This window comes from Diuraphis noxia, unplaced genomic scaffold (genome assembly GCF_037042655.1).
Source record: "Diuraphis noxia isolate RWA-SAM2 unplaced genomic scaffold, SU_Dnox_SAM2 contig0002, whole genome shotgun sequence".
Classification (NCBI taxonomy): Eukaryota; Metazoa; Arthropoda; class Insecta; order Hemiptera; family Aphididae; genus Diuraphis; species Diuraphis noxia.
The window spans coordinates 75,717,901-75,744,455 of record NW_028301712.1 but is presented as its reverse complement, the minus strand read 5'-3'; the positions used below and the strand labels follow the sequence as shown (position 1 = coordinate 75,744,455).

The 26,555-nt window shown below is 29.6% G+C and overlaps 1 protein-coding gene across 5 annotated transcripts in view; it reads left to right on the top strand.

Annotated features, from left to right (window-relative positions):
* Positions 1-25,971, top strand: part of nolo (ADAMTS-like no long nerve cord) — a 206,766-nt gene extending 180,795 nt beyond the window's left edge. The window contains exons 9-25 of one of the 5 annotated variants that reach the window (XM_089218554.1): positions 4,093-4,191; positions 4,815-4,947; positions 9,423-9,531; positions 9,593-9,781; positions 9,883-9,965; positions 10,575-10,909; positions 11,477-11,769; positions 14,548-14,675; positions 15,053-15,154; positions 15,707-15,879; positions 16,138-16,236; positions 16,814-16,949; positions 17,078-17,160; positions 17,303-17,492; positions 19,283-19,431; positions 21,344-21,491; positions 22,154-25,971. In XM_089218554.1, coding sequence (XP_089074680.1) covers positions 4,093-4,191; positions 4,815-4,947; positions 9,423-9,531; positions 9,593-9,781; positions 9,883-9,965; positions 10,575-10,909; positions 11,477-11,769; positions 14,548-14,675; positions 15,053-15,154; positions 15,707-15,879; positions 16,138-16,236; positions 16,814-16,949; positions 17,078-17,160; positions 17,303-17,492; positions 19,283-19,431; positions 21,344-21,491; positions 22,154-22,260 — 2,556 coding nt within the window. In that variant the 3' untranslated portion in view covers positions 22,261-25,971. Of the gene's footprint in view, positions 1-4,092; positions 4,192-4,814; positions 4,948-9,422; positions 9,532-9,592; positions 9,782-9,882; positions 10,035-10,574; positions 10,910-11,476; positions 11,770-14,547; positions 14,676-15,052; positions 15,155-15,706; positions 15,880-16,137; positions 16,237-16,813; positions 16,950-17,077; positions 17,161-17,302; positions 17,493-19,282; positions 19,432-21,343; positions 21,510-22,153 lie in introns of all 5 variants that reach the window. The other 4 variants (XM_089218553.1, XM_089218555.1, XM_089218552.1 and 1 more) reach the window with 4 other exon arrangements.
* The last annotated feature ends 584 nt before the right edge of the window (positions 25,972-26,555 follow it).

Here is a 26,555-nt window from a genome sequence, read left to right as displayed (position 1 = left end):
TAGTATCAAGTCCTTGTTAGACAATAACAATTATCACGAAATCTTCAATGCATGACTGAGTCATTAAAAATGTATAACTTATTTCAATAGGTACATAAATTTATAAATAAATATTTAATTAATCTACAATAATTACAAAGTATAATCATTATTCTTGTAACATGTTATTACGATATCAAAATATTAATAGCTGTGAAATTATAACATTTTATAGAAACAAAATAAACAACTATGATTATTCTAAAATAGTTACTTGTTCATGAGAGTTGTTACTTATTTAGAACGAGAATTTTTACTCCAAGTAGGTATGGTATATATAAATATTGTTGAATAATATTATAGCCGTATAAATAATGATTAAATATATTTATTTTTGAATTGTATGAAGACGATGTTAACAAACAAATAATTATAATATTAAAAAAAAAAAAAAATTAAAACATGATATTATATATACTACCATTTTTTTTTTTATAGGTAGTATCTTGTATTTTGGATTCGGAGTGGAGCGAGGAATGTGTTGATTTTACCATGATGTGTGTGTGTTTTTTTTTGTGTCTGTCATCACGTTTTTGAGCAGTAAAGTGCTTTGATTTTCGACTTCAGTACCTCGTTTCATCAGAAAGTGAATCTAATTGGTACTTTTGGGGGTCAAAAGTAAAAAATTCCCAATATTTTTCTTAATAATTGGAATAAATAAATTAAAAATAAAGGAAAAAATGGAATTTTTACACACAATCGATTTTCGAAAAAATCGATTTTGATTTTTGATGTAACATTAAAAAATTGGACCATAATATTATTATTATCTTCAAATTATGTACATTTAATATTAATTATTACTGATCAACTACAACATAAACGGTGGAGAAAAAATCTTTCTGCTAGTTATGAAAACTAAATAAAGAAAAACCTATAATTTTTAATACGTTTGCTGATGTTCTATACGACGTGAATCACACTGTTGATATTACAGAGTAGCTATTTTATGATTGATAGACAGACATAAACATAATAAATTGTTAAATAATATATAAATATGTATGTTTTATGTATAATGAGTAATGACAAATGGAAATACGCCATAATGTATTTGCGATAGTCTGTATTTAACAAAAAAATCACTGCGATATTATTATACAAGGTAATTCACTTACCATGCTCATCCCCATTTTATATTTTAGTAATGAATTTATTTTAGTTCTGATTTATGTATTTTTAAAAATACTTGAGACTATAATATTATAATAAAATATTATTTTAAAATTCTTGAGATATTTTTATTGCCTACCTACTCAAAGAGTGTTCTGTGGCGATCCAAACTTCTGTTTTAAATGGAGGTTCATTTTTTTTATTTTTTTTACTGTAAACCATTTGGTTGATGTACTTAATTCAAAATCTAAGCGAGTAGTTTTTCAATTATTAAAATGTTTTTATTAAGTGTAAGATTCCTTATAAATACCTTTAAAAAATATATAAAAAATACATGTAGAATTCACTATAGATACTTGGGCCATTTTTATGAATTGTGATTATTATGAATATAGATAGATTAAACGATCTTTAAATAGTACGAAAAATCTTAATAATTTGAAAATATTATATAGTAGTTAAATTTAACTAAATATTTCCTATATCATGTTTTGAATAACTGCATTATATTGAAGAAAGAAAAGGGAAATCGTCTTAACTGTGACTGGTGATTGGTGAATCATCCTGCATAATGATTAATGATAAATGATAATATTTCCAATTACAATCATCATATTATACGTTTTGTTTATTTCGTTTTTTGAATGTTTGTGAGTTGGTCGGTGACGTCATCGGAGTACCGACCTATTTTATTGTGAAGCTCGTCTAAAAATGAAAATTTACTAACGGAAAACTTGTTATCGTGGACGATTTGTTATTGAGGTTGACACATTAACATATTTATTATAACACGCTGTAAAATGAAATACACGAACAAAATACATTTTGGTTGTATTCAAAAAATACAGACTTGAAGATATCTTTCATAGAACATTCTCGACGTGAATTTTTGCTGTAATTTATTCTTCAGTTTTTTCCTAACTTTTTTATTTATTTTTTTATTATTATATCGTTTTTGTTGTTTTAGTTCACTCGAGAATATTTTAGTAGTGCACGGCGGTATCGGTTGTTCGTCCTGGCTGCATTCGTAGTACATTATTAATTAGCACTGCACTTGTTTTGAATAATAATAATAATAATGATAAATAATGAATCACTATTAATAACTATACGTACATTCCTTGCGAATATTACAACATTTTATTTCATTATCCTGTACACGCAATAATACATTAGATAATAGATGGATATTAATAAAAATACAACATAGTATTCAATATCATTGTTATTCATTTATATTTTTTGAACACTAATATAGTTTTCAATGCCCACATAGTGTCCTGGAAATATATCATTCCTCATTTACATAACTGATTGGATCTAGGGTAGTATTTAGGGGGTTCAGAAGGAACATTTCCATGGACGTAAACATTTTGGGTAGCTAAAATACTTCAAAAGAATTTCCAGATGATTTAGGAATATTATTTCCAAATGAAATCGTATATTTCATAAGACATTAAAAGTTATAAATTTAGATAGCACTAAAAGTCATACAAAAAAGTGTGTTTATTTAAGAGAAAGCATAGCTCTAAGGATGCTTCGATTATGATATGAATGGAAATAATATAATCAAACTAAATGATTAAATTGTATGAAAATTAGTTTATAGTTATATTTTATTCGTGTATTTAATATATATTATGAAGAAATGGAGCCGGAGCTTCTACGTCAAGTTAATAAAATATCTCCGCTAATAGCATGACTGCATAATATAATCTTGAGGTATAATAATATGAATATATTTTTTTATATTATTTCAAAACGGTCAAATAGTCTTAAATTGTTTATTTTAGAAATTAAATATGCCTAACAGTCTGAAAATAATGTATATGTGGCTATTTGATATGCTTTTAATAAGTAATTATTATTACTAAGTGATAGTTAATTATTAATTATCTATACTTAATACTTATATACCTACGTGAAATGTTCTGCAGGTAGAGGAGATCGAAGTTGACTCCACATAGTTGTTAGTTTGTTGGGCTGGCCAACTTATTAGAACTGATATTTGGTACTTATTTTATTTCTTATTATAAGATGGCAGGGTTTTCGATGCGACGCTCGTTTTATAAAATATAAATTTCATTTATTTTTTAATCTGAAATAGAAGTTCTAATTTTGAATTTTTAAGTTTTTTTTAAATTTTAAACTAAAATATTCCAATTATTTAAAAAAACGTTTCTTATTTTTTTTTTTTTTTTTTGGTTGACAAAACGTGTCATCTAGCTTTTTTTTTTTAATTATCCCACCGCAACTAAGGCCATTGGGAAGGGGGTAGTACTGTAGGTTCTTATGGAACTGTAGGTTGGTTTTACACGTGGGTGAGAGTTTTTGGCAGAATTTCTATTGGGGCACCCGTAGGTTTCTGCCATACCCCGGAGTGGGGGATGGCGACACTTGTTCTCCGGACACCGTGACTTGCCCGGAGAAAAATGCCGCCCGATGATTGAGGTTTGAGCATCGAACCCAGTCCGGCTGAGCCACAGCCGACGTGGTAGACCACTCGGCCACCTCGTCCCCCCTAGCATTTTTTATTTAAACTTCATTAATTGAATACTTGTTTTTACCCCAATGATTTAGTAAAATATAATATGATTACTTACTATATCCATTTGTATTGAAAAATCAATGAACACCAAAAAGTATACATAAACATATTATATTATACAATCAAAAAATATATTAATACCTCCATTATCGTCAATATACCTCATAACTTTTAATATTACTAATTTTCGATTTTCCCAACAGCTATATAAATATAATACATAATTACTCCTTATTTATGGTATCTATCATATATTCATATTACTTATTCGAAATGCGTCTTGTACTCGTGTTAACAAATAATATTATTTGATTCAGTTCAGTAATTCAGTTATAATATTATGTATCTTTATAATATTTTATAACCTGACATAATTTTATCGTGTGTTATAGGTATGGCATCACATGTGTCACGGGCATAAACCAAAAACTCAGGAACAGTGCAACATCCAACCGTGTTATTCCGACTGGTCAACAGGTGAATGGTCCAAAGTGAGTATAACATGATATCAAAAAATTAACTATTAAGTCACTACTCACTATTATAGTATTATCACTGTTGAAAGTGATGCCTTACAAAGTTACAAATCGCAATTGGTTTCCAAGTAATGCATCTGGTCGTTTTCGGAGACAATTCGAATCTCCCGCACAGTATGAAGGCACTTCAATGGCATCCAATATCATACCTGTATTATAAATTGTATTGTCCATATTTTGTAATACACAACCGCAAAAAATTGTAATATTATAATAATAATAATACGATGTAGTTTTATCAATATTATTTCTCATGTACCTATTCTTGATTGGTATAAGCATGTTTAGCCGTTTAGAGTTTAAAAGAAATCTATAATATTTTCTGATATGATGTATCTAAAGCAATTCGAAGGTGTTCGTTGAGAGACGTTGTCTATAATTTAAATTCCGAATATATCGGTTCATCCAGGTCCGGTTTATCCACGTTGGCTTATACATTTTAATGCAAACATAATATTATTATGTCCACGAAAAAAATTATACAGTTGTGCAGGCAGTTGGCTAATGTCTGAAATCGTTATATCGAAATCGTATGTATAGCTAATCACCGTGTTCATGTGCCGTTCAATTTATTGCAGTGTTCGGCGACTTGTGGCGACGGAATGCAGATCAGGAACGTTACTTGCAAATCGAAACAAAAGTACCTGACTTGCGATCCGATGACAGAACCCAGGCGGACCAAGACTTGTTCGACTAAGTTGCCATGTTATAGTAAGTCCAGTAAAATAAAATATATTATATCACATTTCATGATACCTTTATGTTAAAATACCTATACTCAGAGGCGTACCTAGGATTATGAAATAGGTAGAGGGAATAATATAAATTCAACCAAGTTTTTTATTACAGTTTTCGTTGTGATGAATAATTAAAAATACTCCTGTGTACGTTTGTATAGATAATTCCTCACCTAATAATAATATATTAACTGGAGTGTTATAGTTAGCTATTTTAATTGATAATAATTAAAAAGTTTTTGGACGTCGACTTTCCTTATCCTTTTTTTTATTATTAATTAAAGCATATATTTATTACGATTGTTTGGAACCGTGAGTATGGATTTATAAAAGTAATTTATGTTTAGTTAATGATACACCTGAGTCCACGTGTCTTTATTAATTTGTTGATGATGTAAGTTTTATTGTTGATTTTTTGTGAATATATAAAAATGTTAGTATTATCTTTTACCTGGTTAACGTTGTTTGATCTGAATAATGATGTTATTTAGAATGGAAATAATATGAACACAAATTCACTTTAAAAGAAAATCGTTTTAATACTTCACAACAAGTATAAGATGTATTTTTAAATGAATAAGCTAAGTTAATAATTGCTATATAATTTTTTAGTAGCGAAATAAGAAGGTGTGTGTGACGTTTTTGGCTAGTATGAACAGACTGATCTGATCATCGAAATAGGGGTTCTACTTATAATATTGAGTATTGACCTTTATGTCTTGTTGTTCGATATTAAATTGTTTTTGTTTATTTTGCATATATACATGAATATAATCAAGAAATGTTTTTATAACATTAATGACATTTATACATGGATATATATGTATACACAGTTATTACTTATTAATAGTTTCTTGTACATTTTGAATAAAATCAGGGTACATGGATACAGATATTTATTATGTTTTAATAGTATAATATGATGATATTAAATCATGAAGCTGTGTGGGCGCAATGATGTAGATATCATTACATCGTTTATAAATAATACATTTATTGGGCAATGTTCATAGGCGCCCGTAGAAATTTTTCTAGAGGGGGGGGGGGGCAATGTTAGGATTTGAGGATAAACATTATAATTTTACTAGGTGTTTAAACATTACTAATGTTTATGGTGGAAAAAGGGTTTAACACCCAAGGCTAACGCATGGCTCATCAATGCTATGCCCACTACACTGAGTGCAGTTTTATTAAGAAAGACGGATTTAATTTTGTTAAAACTCTATTGCGAAAAACTTGATTTAAGCATAACAAATTGTATGTAAACGTAAAATATACCCTCCCATTTATGTATGGTAAATAACATCAGGCATAATATGTCCGTCTTGGTTACGACGATAAGCATCAATTTGGCTACGAAATTGACAACCATTTACCAATATATCTCTATAAGGTAAAATTTATCAATGACAACAGTAGAATATCTTAACGTACTAATAGTACGTGGTACGAATGTCACCCAGTGAAAAAAATCGTTGAGACTGAAAGGTTGGTTTCATCTATACCTATATGTTTCTCTAGCAGAGAACACGTGGCTTCCAGGGCTACAGCCAAATAACTTAAAATATTCTCTGTCAATGACATGAAGAATTTTTTCTATATATAAGTGTTTCAATATGGTTAGTCATTGGTTTTCGTAAGCATCATGAGTCTAGGCACAGCCCAAAATAAAGAAAAAAATTGATAAGATCAACTTTTGTCTCCGATTCATACAAAAAAAGTTGGTCCCCGAATTTCCCTCACTATTACGTGATTGTCGCTACAGTAGTGTAGCACCATGCATCCTTCCGTATCAATATAAATATGAGAACTCTGTAACCATAATATGTCCGATAACCACGTGATCAAAATAATCTATGCATTTGAAATATTTATATCGACGTCTAACCACATGGCCCAATGGCTCAAGAAACGTGATGTACACTATACAACTTACCTACTATAGACACAATAATATTTTATAAAGTCGCAATAAGCACGAGAACATAATACTATACGTTCGTTTCTATGTATACACATACGGCGAGGTATTTTTTCCTACCATGGATGGCGCGGAGGACTTGTGACAAGTGGTCGAATAATGGTCGAAGATAAATTCACTCGTCGTTGACGTTATATATATATATATATATAATATATATACACGATCGGTAGCATTCACGTGTGCGTGTTCTGTGTTTGTTTTGAGGGGAATGCGCCCCACGGGAGCGATACTTTTCATTTTGAAAGTCTCGCGACGTATGTATGCCGACAGCTGGACTGGCAAGGTTATACGGTGCATATCAAAAAATGAAAAATTCAATGTGTCGCCATCGTTGCGGTGGGCTTCGATTTGTCGTAGGAAAAATCTCATCGATATACCCAAACGAATTTATTATTGAACGGTTGGAATAGCATCGCCCAAGCCTCACACACAATGTGTGATGTATATAATATTGTGTGTACGGCCCGGCCCGAAGAGACCTTCGACGTGAATTAATATAATCATAAAACACGGAGATCGGGTAAAGTCCGTTTTATTTTCGATTACAAAACCACGGCGGCGATACTAAAACGGCGATTTTAAATTACATTTTTTCATACTGCTAGTTGTATAGCGGTCGATAACGATATAAACCCGCTCGGCTCGACGCGCATAAACCCTTTCCGCCTTCGCACTCAGGCCTTAAAAAAAGTATAAGTGTTATAACGCCCGTGGAACTGTGGAAGTTAAGCTTGACTGGCCATAACAGTCGTGAAATTTGCTCGAAGGCTAATCGAATCATTCCCCATATCGTTTTTATTGAGCCGTTCCATTCGTTTGTAGTAAAAATAACACTTTTATACGCGTTCAATCTTCACTCTGGTCAAACAATCCCGAATCCCATAATTTGTTTTTCTTTTCGTCGAAATACTCGATCAAGGCTATATATTTTATAACAACATAAGTATTTCGTATATTATATATATAAAATAATATATGTTATAAACTTATAAATTATAATATGTGGATAATGTATATAATATCCTAGCTGTAAACCAAGTCGTACAGATGCACTTCCGCAGAAGGCGTAAAGTTGGTCGAGTACATGACAGGGCTGAGAACTTATTATTTAAATTTTCGTAGAATATAATATATTTTAATATACATGTCACTCTAAGGGTTAGGTAACGTAACAAACTATTAGGTTACGTATATGGTGTATGTCGCGTCGTCATTCCATTGATCAATACTGCAAATATGTCTTATAATTAATGTAAATGTTTATAGTTGAGTGCTGTATATAATAGCATGTTTATCAATAAGATTCAAGACTTCTTACATTCGTATGTTTTTTTTTTTAAGATTATGGAGTACTTAAAATTATATATACATTTGTTTTTTTTAAATTTAAATACAAAGTTTGACTTTTTATATTATTTATTGTATAATTTAAATTTAAAAACTAATAGTATATATTATTTGAAAAAATTTTAACAGTTATTAATAACATAGATAATGCATATTTTAAATAATTTTTAATTGGGCTTTCTCTATAATTTTGGTAAATTTAATTGCAAAATCACATGTATTTTTTGAACATCTTTTTGTGCAGTCCCGACTCCAAGACCTTATTCATCTATAATTTATTTTATTAGTGTGTTGAAAGCTTCGTAGATAATTTTCTAACACAACAGTATTCACCACGTTGATGTGTTGTATACAATGTTTATATGATGTATACTATCCCTAATAATAATTATTAATTATATATTGAACATCTAAACTATGATATTTTGAACGAAAGTTGTAAAATGGTTAACTAATTTCATCATATGTCTCAAATGATTCAATTTCCGTAATAAATTATTCACATTTTAAAAATATGGTAAGTCTACTTATACAAAAATAAGTATTTTTAAGTTTTATAGCTAAACATTCACTCAGAATGTTACCTTTACATTTTTTAATTGCGAAGCTAAGTGGCTTAATTAAAATGTTTGCCAATTGCACAATGACCAATGCACTGTGTAAATGTGATGTATAACTATAACTTTAAAATATTTTGAGCAATGTTCATTATAATAAATTAAAATTCGTTAACGATTTAAAATTCTCATATTGCTTATATTATTATTGTACAAGGAAAATAATTATATTGTATAAACGAAATTTGTAATATTCCAGTGATATATAATAATAATATATTTGTATACCATAAAATTGTATCATCTTCTCAATAAACGAAAACTAGTATTAATTGTTTTTTGTTTATGAAATTCGACGAAACAGTGCAATAGAAAAATATTGTCCGGTATAATACTAAAAACTGTTTTATAAAATATAAAATTTTATATTATTTTCAAAAATAATCGTCAAAAATAAAATATATAATACTCTTCTAGACCAACATAATAAATCAAAGTATCATGTTTTCAGTTGTTTATTTTACTTGCTATTGTTACTTAACGTCATGTTTGATTTTACAGGCGAAAATTTCGACTCAGACTCGGATTTCCAAGCGTCGTCCAAATCGAGTTTTTCACAAGCCCACGCTCAACGATTGATCGGCCAACAAAAACCTTCCCCACACACACTGTAAACTTTTAGCGCCCACATTTGCACGCACGACGATTTATTAACCTGATAATATGTTTAGGTTCGTTTCCGACAATTGGAGCCCATGCAGCGTCACGTGCGGTGATGGTATCAGGACGAGAAAAGTGTACTGCAAAGCTCATTTAGATTACACTCAGATCATGACGAAGTTAACAGATGACGCGTGCGTCGGTCCCAAACCACCAGAGGTTGAAAAATGTTTCTCGGTGCCCTGTTCGTTGAACAAAATGTACGATATATATATTATTTTAAACTATACGTTATCATCGTATTATTAATATGACGTCTCATCGTGACCACTGACTAATAATATTGTATCCGTGATTTCAGATTTGATCAAAATGAGAGGTCCATCAGGGATGGTTACGCAGACGCCAGCTCCGATGATTTTAATCCACCGAAAGTCGCCCCCGGTTCGTTTGGTAAAACATACTCTTGGAAAAGAGAAGGCTTTACGCATTGCAGTGCTTCTTGTCTTGGAGGTTAGATTTGTATTGCCTGGCCATATATGATTACGATAAGCGATTAATTGCTGGTTTTGATAGTGAAAAATAACATCAATTACAATAACAATATTTTGATGTTTTCAATATTATTACAATTGTTTTAATATTGTAAAAATTGTTGTACGTCATCTGTACATTAATATGTAAGCGTTTTCGAGTTATAAATAATATTATGTTTGTGTATTCATAGTTAAACGCTGTGCTTCAGCTATAATAAACCTACGTCTGCGTAAAACGCGATTTCATAATAACATTTGAATTAGGTAGTTTAATTTATATTATAATATTATAGTGCAGACCAAAGGTCAAAAAGGAGTTGTAAATCGTATTATAATTGTGTTTTATAGTAGTGAAAACTTGAGGCTTCGAATTGTGTACAGTTTTATTTTTATTTTTTTAGACGATAACAATTGATAATAATAATATAGACGAAGATAATATAATATTATCAATCATCATACTGAAACTTTTTATAAACGATTATTGTTAGTTTTGTTTTGGTGTCCATCTGTATAGGTGTACAAGAATCGTTGGTGCTGTGCGTACGCGAAGAAGACAAGAAAATTGTCTCCCCGTACTTGTGTTCCCGAAACGATCAGCCCGAAGTACTGACGCAGACGTGTAACGACCAACCTTGCCCACCCCGATGGAACGTTAGTGACTTCCAGCCGTGTTCGCAGAGCTGCGGAATCGGGCTTCAGATGCGCGAAGTCAACTGCATACACGAAGTGACCGAAGGGAACACAGCTATCGTGCCGAACAACATGTGTCCACAACCACCGCCCACGGACCGGAAGCAATGCAACATGATCGACTGCCCCACGGAATGGAGAACTTCTGAATGGTCAAAGGTACGTTCGTATAACCGATTTGATGACGGGTCTTATATTTAAAATTAAAAGTAGTTATTTTGAAATATATTTTAATATTTCAAATTGGCTGTAAAATATATTTTATATATATATTTTTTTTAAATAATAATTATATATTTAGCATATATAATTTTTTTAAATACATATTTCAAAGCAAACACTAAAATCGTTGGCTTTTACTCATTTATATTTTATGTATAGTACAAGCAGTAGCTAGGTATAGTCCATTATATGTCGATTTTTGTTAAGTTTATCGTGGTCACATGAACGTAACACAATCGATTTTATAATATGATATATTTTCTTAGCAGTTATAATAGAAAACTTAGAAATGTTGTTTAAAAACATGTGATTGTGATAAATTTCTTGATACACTAGAAGTGACTAAATAATAGAACAATAAAGAATTTCATATATTTTGAAAAACGTATTTTTCTAAGTTTCCTACGCACATTTGATTGTATCGCTATAATTTTTGGATGTAACTAACTTTGTGTATATCATTCAATGAATAATCGTGACATATTTGTTCTTTATTTTTTATAGTGTAGTAAAAAGTGTAACGGTGGAGTCAAAACCAGAGTAGTGGAGTGCGTGCAGAGGATTGCCCATGGACACATCATAAATCGGCCAGACACAGATTGTGGCACCGACAAACCACTCGACAGCAGACTGTGCAACCCGAACGCTTGCAGTTCGCAGGAAGCGGTCATGGTGTCAGATGTAGCCCAGAAATACGAACAGGCCACCACCGAGGAGGACGTCATGCTCAAAGTCGGGGGTGAGGCGACGGTGTACAGAGGGGTGGAAATGAAGATGCGGTGTCCCGTTAACAAGAGGTATCTTTAATATCATAAGTGTGCGCAAGTACTCCACTTATCTTATCTGGGAAGGCAATGCCTTTAAAACCTAACTTAATTAGAAGTTTGACCACCTCCTTCCCTAATTATATTCAGAAACTTAAGGCGAGGCATTGATGTTTGAAATTAATCATCTCATAAAAATATGGACGTGTAAGATGCCGAGATATGTATTATAACATTATTATAATATATAGGTGTTTACTATTTAATAATAATATCATTAAATAACATAATATTATGAACAAATACATTTTAAATTTCAACTTAAGTGATAACAAAAAATCAATGCCTCTAGAAATGCTTAATATTTACTTCCAAAAATATTTATTTGATTTAAGTTCCATTCGCCTTTTGTGATGGAGTGGTTTTATGTTTTAAAAATTTCAATGTCTCCGCCATCATCAATTTATAATATTGATCTTGTTCAATAAACATATTTAATAATCTATGGGTATGCTCAGTCGGCATTGGAACAGAACAAATCAATAACCACTGTCCGTAGCATCCTAAATAGGAGATGGTAGGAGTTTTATCCCTCCCCCTCCCCAGGCGATTGAAAATTTTCAGTCACGCCACTGACCAGTACCTAAAGCTGTCTTATGATTTGCAACATGCGTTTATATAAAGTGATACGATATTATATTAATTTGTTGATAGAATATTTAAAATATTTCTATAAAATAGAAAATACTTTGTCCGGAGATCTAGCATAGAAAGCAGAAGTCTGACCTGCCACTACCGTGTGCGCATTTAACTATAATGATATAACAGTATTGAGTATTACTATACGCATATATTATAATAGTATCACCAAGTATTAAATAATAATGATCAATGACGTCACACTATAATATTATAAGATCTACAGATATGCAGCGGGTGTGAATTACACGACGTTTTAGATCTGAAGTGCACTTGGTACAGCCCTCTGGGGTTTCGTGTTATAATATAAAGGATATAATAATATATCTATCACATCTTTTTTGTTTTCGACCATGGTTATTATATGAACGCGATGCATATAACGAAACGTGACCGCCGTACACATGGGTTGTTGGGTAAATGCGAGTTTATTTTGTTTGTAGATGACGTTAAGACATTTTTTGTAAATTCGCTCGATCAACGTATATATACCCAATCTGTATGGATGAGATAAAATTTTAATCTAATACGCTTAATAGAATTCAGATAACTGAGCAAATTAAGATTTTTTTAGACATATACATTATACATATATCCTGCGAGCAGGAGTGTCATTTGTGGGCTTTAAAGGCAGCATTTGCATCCTATAAAGCATGAACGATATTTATATTTTACAGATTTTTTTATTAAAATGATATAATGCTTTTCTAACACAAAAAATGACATTTTAATGGCTTAGACGTTTTTAGGATAAAACTGATCATTTCAATTCTGCTACACTAATATAGCTATTGATATATTTATTGAAAGATTTTAAGCATTGTTCAGCACTTTAGTATTAAATATTTTTAATTATGTCAGAATTTTCAGAATTTTCTTATGCATGATCATTTTTAGCTGAAAAATATATTTTATAATATCTTTATGTATCATATAGATATTGGATACCTCTACTCGTTTTCATTTATATAATATTCGTCTTATCGTCTTTAAGTCACAAATGCAATTTTAGTCCTCGAAAAAGAGTCAAAATCACCCCCTCCAATCCCAATCACAATTTATTATAACGAAAAATATGTTAAAAATGTTATTGATTAAAATAATAGCTTTATATCATATCGTATGTATTTTTATACAACAAATTCCGTTTTTAAAACGGATCAGAAATCTTTTTTTCATTGTGGTTTTTATATTCTCTCGACTGATACCTATTACTATTTAAAGATTATATTCTTATATATTTATTTTTAGTTCGTCATTTATATTGACATTATACTAACGAGATTATTTTATTGTTTCTAAGAATTTTCTAGAAAATTGCTTATCCTACCTTTTTCCACGTGGCACATCAATCATTGACGAGCTAAAAGCACTCTTATTACTAAATAATATATAGGGACTGCATGGCGCATATTACTGAATTTGATCGACAGTCAGTCATCCACACAATTTATTATTTATTCTATAATTTAACCATTCATAATGGCTAATTTTTACGTGTGTGATATTGAATGTGACATTTTTTTAACAAAGGTCAGAGAATATTTATTTGTATTGCGTTTTAAATAATTTTAGTTTTTCCCAATTAAAAACTTCAAATCGCATTTATTTCTCAAACCCATTTCATGATGGTTTACCCCGTTTACTGTGTAATATATTATGATGAGTGATAAGGATAACTAACTAGCTCGTTTCACTTTAATTTTTAATTTAAATATTGCATTGTACTTCTTTACTCGTAGAAAATAACCTTTATTCTATGTTTTGTTTTTTCCACAACTATGTAGAACGTATACTGATATATACGTTAAAGCTTTTACTTTTATATTTAAAATTTTATTTTAACTCTTTTGATTGATAATATCTGAATTTTTTATTAATTGATATATGATTATGATTATAATACTATTATATATTAATATATTATTATGTATTATCTTTATGCATAATTATACATTGGTACATATATTGCATATTATATTGTATATATTTTGTGTGTTTAACAGTCAAATGTGAACGGCGAATTTTGTTTAACTTGTATTTAGTTAACAATAATATTATTACCATTTTTATATTATAGTGTATATAATGACCAATATTAATGGGTTACAGGGGAAAAATACAGTGGTCAAAAGACGGTCAGCCGTTGCAAAATGGCAAGAAGGTCCGGATATCGAAAAAAGGCATCCTCAAGATCCGGGCCACCACGTACTCGGACCGAGGCACCTATACGAGTAAAGGTATGTTACATATAGAAATTTAACAGTAAAATGTTATGTTATAAATTGTGTAGCTTTATACTACTATATTTGTATTATCGTATCAAACAAATGTATATATATATATATATATATAGTGATCCTTTATTATATGAACCAATGCATCAAACTATGTCTTAAAAAGTACAAAGAATTTGACTACATTAATGCTTTCACGTTAAAAAACAAGTACTAATACGTAATCATGTATACAAATACAAAATATTAAGTTACATTATATAGTTCTTAAATATATGTAAAAAAAATGTTTAATTAATATTATGCGGTTTTCGATAGACTAAACACTCGGTATATTCCCTGTAGGTATCTAATGTAAACAAACTTTTATTATTTTATAGCTGGTAACGCCCAAGCGACAATGAACATTAACATCAAACCCCAACCAGGAGAATTTCCGAGTTCCGAAGAAATCGACAAGCCTTTGAACCAACAAGACCCAGGTACAATTTATGTACTGACACTACTTGCAGTTTGTAGACATTATTTATTTGAATAATATCATGTTCTATTGGACTGTTCCTAAATATATTATAGTTACAGGAATTAGGAAATATAAATATAAATATTGGTTTCGACAAGTATGGTGTATTATTTTTCAGATAGCGAAGTTTGTTGAGTTTATATAGTATCATTTTCTATTTAAACTTAATACGAAATATAAACTTAAATTTAAAAATGTTATTTCTAAATTTTCGACCAATAGAGGTGTACTTTTAGAGCAATACGTGGTTTTAATAGTAAAAGCAACGGAAAAATTAGACTATTGACTTTAAGGGTAAATTATCAATACATGTACCTAACTATAAATTATATCACACAGAACATCACATGATTATATCATTCAGAATCCAACCCCAACCAATCGTCAGCATCTTCTCGAAACGCATTTTTAGTCACTTAATCACATCACTGTTGTTTTGCATAATATATATGATGTTAATTTATTATTATTGTAATCATTTATTTATGCGTAATGATATATTCGTCTAAAGGTATGAATCCTTCATACGCGAATCCACAAGGGATGGAACCATCATTCGACATCAGCCACGAACGCATCAAAGGCGAACACAATCGCGAACAGAAACACAAACAGTCACGACAGAAAAGTACCACCATTCAGTCAACCGTAACGAGCACGGCATCTTCCGAAAAGCATGTAGTGGCAAGTATCTTCTTGATTTTGACTTTTTTTCCATTTAACTTAATTTTTTTTTAACTTTTCATTTTTTTTTTTATTATATACTATCTGATACAACCTGACCTGTTTTTCTCCAAAATTGATTATATCGTTTAAGAACAACGTCATTGGCGCATACACACGAGTCTTATACATATACATATTGTGTTAGATATTGTATATGGCTTAAAAAAAAAAAAGTATAGTTGGTACATTACAACGTTTCTTTGTGTCTGTAAACAGGAAACAGAGAAAAATGCTATAGACGTCTCCCCAAAACCCACCACTTCCGGAAGTTCACGAAACTTGCCTCACCTTCACAGTCTTCTTTTTAACCTCAAGGTGAGATAAAGGAAAATAAAACTGAATTCCTGGGTTTTCGTCGTAGATGATTAGCTCCCTTACGTCTATTAATATAATATATACAATATATACATATATATTATTATTACACTTTGTTGCACATTCCGTTGACTTAAATTATATATAATAGTATTTTATTTTTATTTTTATTAATCACTTACCTAAAAACACATACACACACACACACACATACACACATGCATACACATTACATTAGTATAATACACATTATTATTATATAATTCGAATATTATAATGATATATACGGTTTAGCCAACCCTACATACATTCACCATTTTTTGCCTATTATTATTATTATCTCATTATTAAATCCTTGCATGTATATAATATAAGTACGTATTTGATTTTGTTTATTTGAACCCTGTACTTATATATCTAATTTTAATGCACCCATGCACATTCGATTACCATAAACATCACGTTATTTTGTTTGAGTTGTGCCGTTACACGTAAATATATGAGCCTGGGGAAAGTTTTGTTTCATTTTCCATTGGCAAAACATCTTGACATTCATTCATACTAATAAAATGAGTAGGCTCTGTGGCCATTTCAGGGTGTGAGCAACGCAAAGGTGAATAGAATGTTCATGGAAGAACCGGCGAACCCAGTGCCAGAAATCGAAACCAGCACCGAGGAGGACACGTTCGGCAAACCCGTTTTGCTCGGCAAAGGTACCTATAATAAGCTAGCTATACAATACATAGGGATGTTTATAATTATTTTAATAATAATAGTATCATGATATTAATATTGTAATTAATTAAAAGAATAATTAAACACAAGCTGTTTCTCGATGTAGGTGACCGGAAAAGCGTGAAATTCGAATGGGTCATCACGGAATGGTCAGACTGCTCTCCGCCTTGCGGGGGAAATGGTTTTCAGGTACGATTTTGTCTTCTATTGTTGCAATGGCTCAGGTATATTTATAATTTATTTCGTTGGTGGCGAACTACTACGCCTCTCGGTGATGTAAATTTTAAACATACATTGTCCCTGTTGTCTCATATAAATATTTGTCTTCTAGCAGATGAGAGCAGCTCACTGCATGGTCAAACTGAACAACATGACACAAAGCGTGGACAACAACTTGTGCGAGGACGCCCGGTTACCGACGCCCGTCACCATACAAAAGTGCGAAACGGATGATTGTCCGCAGTGGTCGGTGACCGAATGGAAACCGTGTGAGGAGTCCAAATGCTTCACCTGGAATACTGGTGCGAGAGTAAACTTATAATATCATAGTACCTATTATAATATCATAGGCAGCATATTTGTTTGAAATGTAGAAAAAAGCATGCATTACTGCACACTTCCCTTTCTCTAATCATATATTTCCACATTATTTCTATGGAATTATAAATTTTAATTTTAATTTTCTCAAAAAAAAAAAAACATTTTTGTCTGTTTGTGGGACGGAGATGTAGAAACGGTATATTATCCAGAGTTTTTTTATTAAAATACATATTATATATAATATTTTATTACCAACTATGATAAAATTCAAGTACTGAATAGCCGTTTTAATAAATAATGACATAAACTAGAAAATTTGGAAATTATACAATTAAAATATATTTTGTTATCTAACATTGAAAAATGCTTAAAGACATTGTTAGAATTATATACAAATACAAGTAGGTATGCAACGACTAAATTTTATGAATATTGGTCCTAACTAAGTTTCTAGGCATTGTTAACGTTACAATAACACTAATAAAACTAAGTAAGTTAAACTTAGTTCGAATGTTCAATAGTATTTTGGCAATAACGTTGACATAAATAAATAAATATGATAATTTAATTACCTGATAAAAATGGACGTCAAAAAATGAGTTAATCATTTTATGAAAAAAATATTAATTATACAAAATAAGAACGGAATTATGGAAACATTTTAACTTAATTGGTATAAAATATTTAAAACATAAAGAATTTAAGAATTCTAAGGTAAAATAATATTATAATATTGTATGAAGATTACAGCTCGTAAATACAGAAATTATAATCAGGTATTAATACTAGTCATCTAATTTTATGAAAAAATATTCATTTATTATCAAACAAGATGTTGCTAATCACTAGTCAATGAATGCCTTTTTTCATTGATGGTAATATAGTGATGGATATAATAATAATGATAATAATGGATTAAATACAAAAATATACATAGATATATTGTTATTGATTATACTCACTAAAAATCATAATTACATTCTAATAATGACTATAATTTGTAGAACCTAGAAAGAAAATCATGATAGCATAAGCTGCAGAATACTGATGCTGACTGATCCATAACATAGAATTATAATATGATTTTGTAATATAGGTAATAATCAAAAATTAAACACTGGATTATGTATTTTACATGAATTTAACATGAACTCAGAACTTAACTATTTGTATTTTACGTACTACAAAAAATATATATTAAAATGTATTTCCATATCCTGTGTTCCAAATTAAATTACTAAAACAACCACACGTCAAGCTCTTATCAAATTTCATTGTTATGGGGGAAGGGAAATTTTGAGACACAATTGCCAGAAAAAAAATATGTACAGCGAAAAAATGTGTGGTTTACACATCAATTAAAAATAATACTATGCGAATAGTAGAAGATCCCGTGTTCAAATAACGTAAAAGTTTTAAATAAAATAAATACATGTTAATAAAGTATAAACAAAAGTGTCATTAAATTTAATATAATAGGTAGTTATAACTAAGTTTAAATCTTAAATTACGTATTTAAAAAAAAAAACAGAAATATTGATTATGGATAAATCAGATTTTACTGTCATGATTTGTATAAAACATTTTTAAATAAATGATCGAATATTGAAATTAATGAATTTCGGCTTTTATTTATATTCGTATATATACATAATATAACGCTATATATACTGTATTATAGTCTTTTCGTCGACCTATAGATCTCCCTGTAAATATTTAACTTCATTTAAATTTTTAAACACGCCACCCCCTTTTTTTCTACTTTGCGCAGCGATGCAGAGGCGAAACGTGTACTGTCAGAATTCGGATGGAGCCACTATATCGGACGAGGCGTGCCACGGGATCGAAAAGCCAGTGAACCGGAAGGAATGCTACAACGATCAGTGCAAAGGCACTTGGAAAGTGGGCGAATGGTCCGAGGTAAGTGTCTACAGACTGTAGCGTGTGCGTGTATATGTGTATGTGTGTGTAAGCGTGGGTAATAGGTACGTGTGTGCGGGTACCATCGATAAATAATGCAACCAAAGATAAAAAAGTGAAAAAGGAAGCAAAAATAAAATAGCTGGAAAAAAAGAAGGGATAAAAATCGAGTTTTTCGATTCGCGTCGTCGTCATTGTCAATTACAAGTTATTTGTGATCGTATACCCCATTGAGCGGGTGCGTGCGTTATCTCAATTTACGCCGCGTATAAATGAAACTGTCGCGCAACGTTCGATAAACGCGCTGAACCATTTTTGAAGCTGTGTAGTGTGTTTATGTATGTTTGCGTGTTCACTCCTATTTGTCCACAAATCACTGTAATATTAACCTATACTGCAGTTGCATTCCTGTGGATATATCTTCGGTTTTTGAAATTTCACGAACAGCAACTTTATTTGCATCAATTATTCAACTGGAACAGACTGTGCGTGAGATACTTAAATTTTTATTTTTACAACAAAACATTATAATACTATGCTACAAAACGTCATATTTTGTTATACATACTCACATTATCTCTGTCTCACTCACTCTTTCTTTCTCACTCGCACACATAACATGTGCATACGTTACAAACACCGCATAAGTGTGTGAAATTTCGACTCACATACAAATAAGGTATAAAATCAACTTTTGACGTGCGTAGGCAACACTCGCACGAGTAACGTCAATCTTCGTCTGTATTAAATGTATTACCTATCGTTATAGTATAATAATATTTCCTATGCAGTTGTATTATAATAATATTTTGACACAGATTTCTAAATGTTGCTCGAATTCGGTAAATTGTATAGGTACATACTTACATCATCAAGGTGAATTACGTTTAAAGGATACGACACACAGAGGTATATTATTATTAAATATTTATGCACCAAAAATTGAAATTATTATGAATTCATTTTATACAATTAATATGACATGTTATTATTATTTTTCTGTCCACAATATTTTATTTATTACAATAATATATCAAATGCTGCGTTAATATCAGAACGAAGATACTGAATGCCAGACATTTTTTTTCTCTAAAAAAAATTGCAAGATCGCTTACAATATAATTTTAATAATTATTATGTACAAATCATAACGTTTAACAGGCAGTTATTATTATTATATTATTATACTCCAGATTTCAAAAGTTTTTAATCTATCATTAACAATTCAAATTTCACCCTCTGAATCTTTTCGTTTGAAAATGTATAATGTCCTGTGATACCTATATTGGCTCATTATGTATATTTTATTATTTTTAAATATAGTTTACAAAGAAGTTTATGTTTCTAAACGTTTACGACATAACTAATCATACAATACAACAGTTAATACCCAAAACTTAATTTAGAATTTATTCAAGGATTCATGAATATTTTTTTTAGAATTTTGCTCAAATTTGGGCATTACGGATCACAACAATCACAGTATTTTTATTTTTTTGGTTTCATATTAGTATTTGTTTAAATTTATTTAACAAATAGGACACATTTATTAGAGGAGTAGGTATACTAACTTCTGAATAAACAGCACTTTTTTCTTATACTATACTTAATGTAATAATGTGTTAATATTATCACAATTATGCCGGTCATGACATTTTTTGTTGTGGTTGTTACTGTTCTTAACCCAATTTTATATCGTGCTCATATTGCACTAATTACACAGACAATTCGTAGGTATATAAATATAATACAAAGTGAATATTATTATGACGATATTATATGCTGCAAATGCATGAATTCCGCCATCAATGTTATTATAAATATAACTATAGGTTCACATCTCTCGTCTATTATACATATGCATTATAATATTACATGTAAGTACTACAACGTTCACATTTTTCGATTTCAGTGTACGGCGTCTTGCGAAAAGGATGGGCTGAGGTACCGAATATTGCAGTGCGTTTGGTACGGCACCAATAAGCCGGCCGGGACCGCCTGCCGCGACCAGCCCAGACCACCGGTGATGAAGACTTGCACCGGACCGCAGTGCGCAACAAGTAAAAACACGCATAACTGTACGAGAACTTTCGACAATAGTAGTAACCTCGTTACGTAGGGTGGGCTACGCATGGGGAAAAAACCCACGACCTCCATGATAGCCATATGTTCATATTGTTGCCGAGCGTTTAGAGCTTAAAATAATTATTGCTTATTATTTATTATGTAATAATTGACATGATACTTGACTATACGTTAGATCGTCGTAACATGTGATTTATAAAATAAATGCATATATTGTTAATATTAATAATTTAATAATACTTTAAAGCTGGTAAATTAATAAATTAATATTAAACGCGGTGTGCAGAAAAATTTAAATATCCAGAATCCAGAAAGTGTTCCAATTTTTTTTTTTTTTTTTTTGAAGTCCAAAACCTCCTCTAAAGAAACCTTATAATATTCAGAACAATTTAGATAAATTATCAGTTAAAATTATACAAAAAACTCAGAACTATCCAGATTTTCATAATTTTATAGATACAGTTACCAAATCGTTCGTCATTTTCAACTCTTGAATATTCACCCACAGTATAACATAATGTGTCGAAACTCATTAAAAATTGTTGTTAAAACGTGCTATGAATCTGCGGGCCATCATATAGTTATTGTTTACGTTTTGTGAATCATAATACAATTTTAAACACGATTTTTGTTGCAGAAGACGAATGCAAAGATCACAGCAAACACAACTGCAAGAACGTAAAACAAATGAACATGTGTCACTTGCGTCAATACCAAACACAGTGTTGTCTATCGTGTGCATAAATACATCACCACTGTAATTTTATTTTTCTATTAAAATTTTTTTTTTGTGTAAGTTTCAACGTGTTAATACGTGTTTTTAACATTCATTCCGTTGTACATAATTATTATATACGATGAGTTACAATAAGTATTAAGTGTAACACACTGACGCACGTCTTGTTGAACTAATATTAATATATTGTTAAGTAGGTAAAATATTATTTTATTCCGATTTTGAATGTGTGCCGTTGGTTACGTATGATATTTTGTACTCTTTAGTATACTATTATACTATTCCTAGCATTCTATTTTTTTATTGTTCCGTTTTCGTTGAATAGGTAGGTACACACATAAGCGGAAATTGGCTACTATTGTTTTCTTTTTTTGATGGGGGGAGGGGAAAGAGTTCTAAAACTTGAGAAGAAATTATTTTTTACTTCTCTCAAAATACCTTATTAAAATGCTATGTTATAGATGATGTTACCAAATGATGATATTTTTGTTTAATAGCTGTTATAGGTATTCCGCGAAATCTTGAAAATTTAAAAATTGTTTTGGACTTAAAAATTGTACCTAATAAAGTAATACAATTTTCAATTTTAAAACCTAAGATTTTAAAACATGAAAAAATGGCCTTCATTGTTGTTTATATACATATACATTTAAAAATAGGTATTAAAAAGACTGTATAGAAAGTCAGGTTCACCGAATTATTTTTTCAGTGCACTGAATGTTCAGAAAATTAAGCAAATTCACAATCACACACGTGAACTTAATGAAAAATAACGAACTTTTTCTTAGTCCACATTAAAAAATATTCTATTCACGACATAATACTTTTTATTGAAAATTTCTGGCTTATAAGAAAATATTAAAACTATTATTTGTTTTAAGCGGGATTAAGTACCCCAGGAACACCTCGATTTCCGTCTATATGTATACGTATCAATCTTACAACACAAAACATGATGGTTAAGTAGAAACTGCAGAGTGTTAACCATGGGTGGAAAACTTCAATAATAGTTCAATATTTACTTCCGTAAAATATTTAATGGGTCATTATAATCATAATAATATTTAAACGGCGATTACCGATCTTCCTCGGTAGTTTTGTTGACTGCGCGATTCGATCAGTTTTATTACCGCATTTCATAAATACTCCAATCGTTATAGTAATGATATAAATTAATAAATATAGTATGATTAAGTATTATATAATGTTATTATAATATATTTGTATCTGTTTTCTTTATAATTTAAGTTTAGAGTAATACAAATTACGCACTAATGAAACGACTGAAAAAAAAAGAATCGGGAATATTCTGCAGTATTGTTTTATATACGATTATTTAAGTACGATTTAAATATAATATACAATATAAGTTCATTATCAATAAACCCTATTAAAATTTAAATATTAATTATTATTCATACCTGCAATAACGTTTCAAATATTATACATTCCATGCTCTATGGCAGTTTAGTTACATCCGTTGATTGCAGGACGTCTGGACGTGTCCTAGATTCTTTATGTGTTCAAGTTTCTTCTTCTATATAAATTTTAAAAATAAATAATAATAATAATTTTATAAATATAGTAAAGAAACCGTTTTAAGCAATATCATTACATTCCCATACATTTGTCAAAAACCATGTTCTGAGTTTATTATATTATGCATAGCAATAATTGGTCACGTATTATTCGAGTTAAATATTAGAGTAACACTTTCGGCACACTAACAATCGTTTAATTTATAATATGAACCTATTACTATGTGTATGTAAATCATCATTGAAAAATCTTGCAAGTCGTACGAAAACTTGTCAATGCACATGTTATGTAGGTAAATTTTTATAAATAGTCAAAAAAAAAACATTATGCATCTCGGATCATTAACGTGACATGGTCACAAGTTTTTTTTTATACATTGGAGTTGTTAATTTATCAATTTGAGATATTAATGTATAAAAGTACCTGAAGTAATATTCATATTATAAATATTATCCATTCGCTTTAAGAAGAAAATTATTATTTATCGAATAATAAATTACTATGCATTCTCCTTAGCAGTTATATCGCCCGGCTAACGCGTGACTGAAAAGTCATAATTTGTTACAGTTTTTGATGCCTACATAACATTTTGAGAGTTACATATTATTATTAAGTCTTTTGTTGTTTTTTTTAGTATTATTTTAATTAACCATTAAATTCTATAATTATCAGTTGTCTTATCATTACAACTACCTATGTCGTTACTTAAATTTAATTTCTATGGTGTGATGAAATTGCATTTAATTTTATTCAAAAATTCCTAATTAACCGTTCTCAAGCTGACAGCTGTATTCAACGTTTCACTTAAGCGAGTTTAAAGGACCCCTCGTTGTAGTAATGGACACGTCCTTATAAGATCGAAATTTGAGGTGGCTAAGAATTTTGAAATTTCCGTGTATATAAGTACCTGCCTAGTACCTATATATACCCGGACCAATAAGTTATTAATTGTTACTTGGCAATACAAATATTTTTAATTTACATTCAAAAATGTTCATTTATCCAGCAGTTAATATTTATTTCTACCTACCTACTAATGTTAAACATTAACAATTTTCAAAATTACAATTAGGCTTGCTATAATATAATATTATTGTTATTAATATTTTCTCTATAGTAAACCGATTCACAAAACAAATACATTATCGTAACAAATTTAATTTAGTTTATTATTAATATGTTATACCTTATATAAACAAAATAATGACTGATAAATAGATTTTAGACGATTATTTGATTACCTATTATGCGAGATTAGTTAATTTTACCTTCGTCAGTTAGAATAATGAAATACTTACAAGTCTGTAATAGCTAATAATACATGATATTGTATAATTATAATATATATAGTTTTATCAATGTATCTAACCAATTCGTTTTAAACCTTCTTATTGTTATTATTGCTATTACTATTTAATATTATTTGTATCTTATATATTATATTATATATACCTACCTAAATAATTATCATAATCATACCTTTGCTAATATAATATTATGTTGATTTCGTTTGGCAAATATATTATTATATATTATGTACATAATAGTATAATAACATCAGTGGAGTAGCCAGGATTTTTCTTCATAGAAACGGGTTTACACTGGAGGTTAACCTAGTTTCTTCCATAAGTTTAACATGTAGAAAACAAAATAAAAATAGCAATGAATTTTCTTTTTATATTTTAAAAGTACAATTTAAGACTTTTTTAGCGAATTTCGTAGACTATTGAAATGATTTTTAATGTTTTCAACATTTTCTGGGAGTGGGGCTGCAGCCCTCTCAGTCATCCTCTTGGCTCTTGGCTACGCCTCTAAATGTCTGAATACTATTATTGTTTCATCCTACTGCCATACCTATATGAGTTATAGAAAATTAAAGAATTAAACTATCTTAAATGTATCAATTAAGTTATTATAAAGAAATAAAATCAATTAGTAGCCCAAAATATGAATCGTACATAGACATGTATACTGTATAGGTACTACAGTAATAATGTAATAAATAAGATATTTTCAATTTTATTTACCGTTGAATTTCATTATTTTTAATGCATTTTAATCTTAATTATTCATTCCGAAATATTGTGTAACATTATTATTATTTTAAAAATATAGTTATTTATACTACCTATATTATATTGTAATTTGTTTTGTCGAAATAATAATATGTTTAAATAATATTGTACAGCGTTGTATTGCTTTGAATAAACTATATTTAGGTGTGCCTAAAATGAACAATTATTAGGAAACAAATAATAAGTATGTTGATTATAATAAAATAATAATAATTACTATTATTGTGCTAAAATAAAAATGAATTTTGTAACAAATGTTTATTCTGTGTCAACTCATTGATTAAATTATCATAATGTTATAAGACGAAAGTTATAAATACAAAATAACATATATAAAATTATTCTTTAAATCGTTGATATTTATAATCATTAAAAATATAGATAGTTCATATTTATAATTTACCTATATAATTAATTATTCTTGTACATACCTTGCCTGTAGACGGTAATTTATATATAGGTACTCTTTTATTACAATGATGCCTAAATAATGTATACCTATCTTTACGAAAATCGAAATTGATTATTATTAACACTTAATCGAGGTATTTGGCATTATTTTATTTTGTAAATGTCAATCTGTCATACTTTGGATGGTGGTAATAATTTATCAATAAATCGAACACTGAGGTTTGGTCAATGGTTGTGATATTTTATATTGTTTCTTATTTTAAAAGGCGTTTTAATAC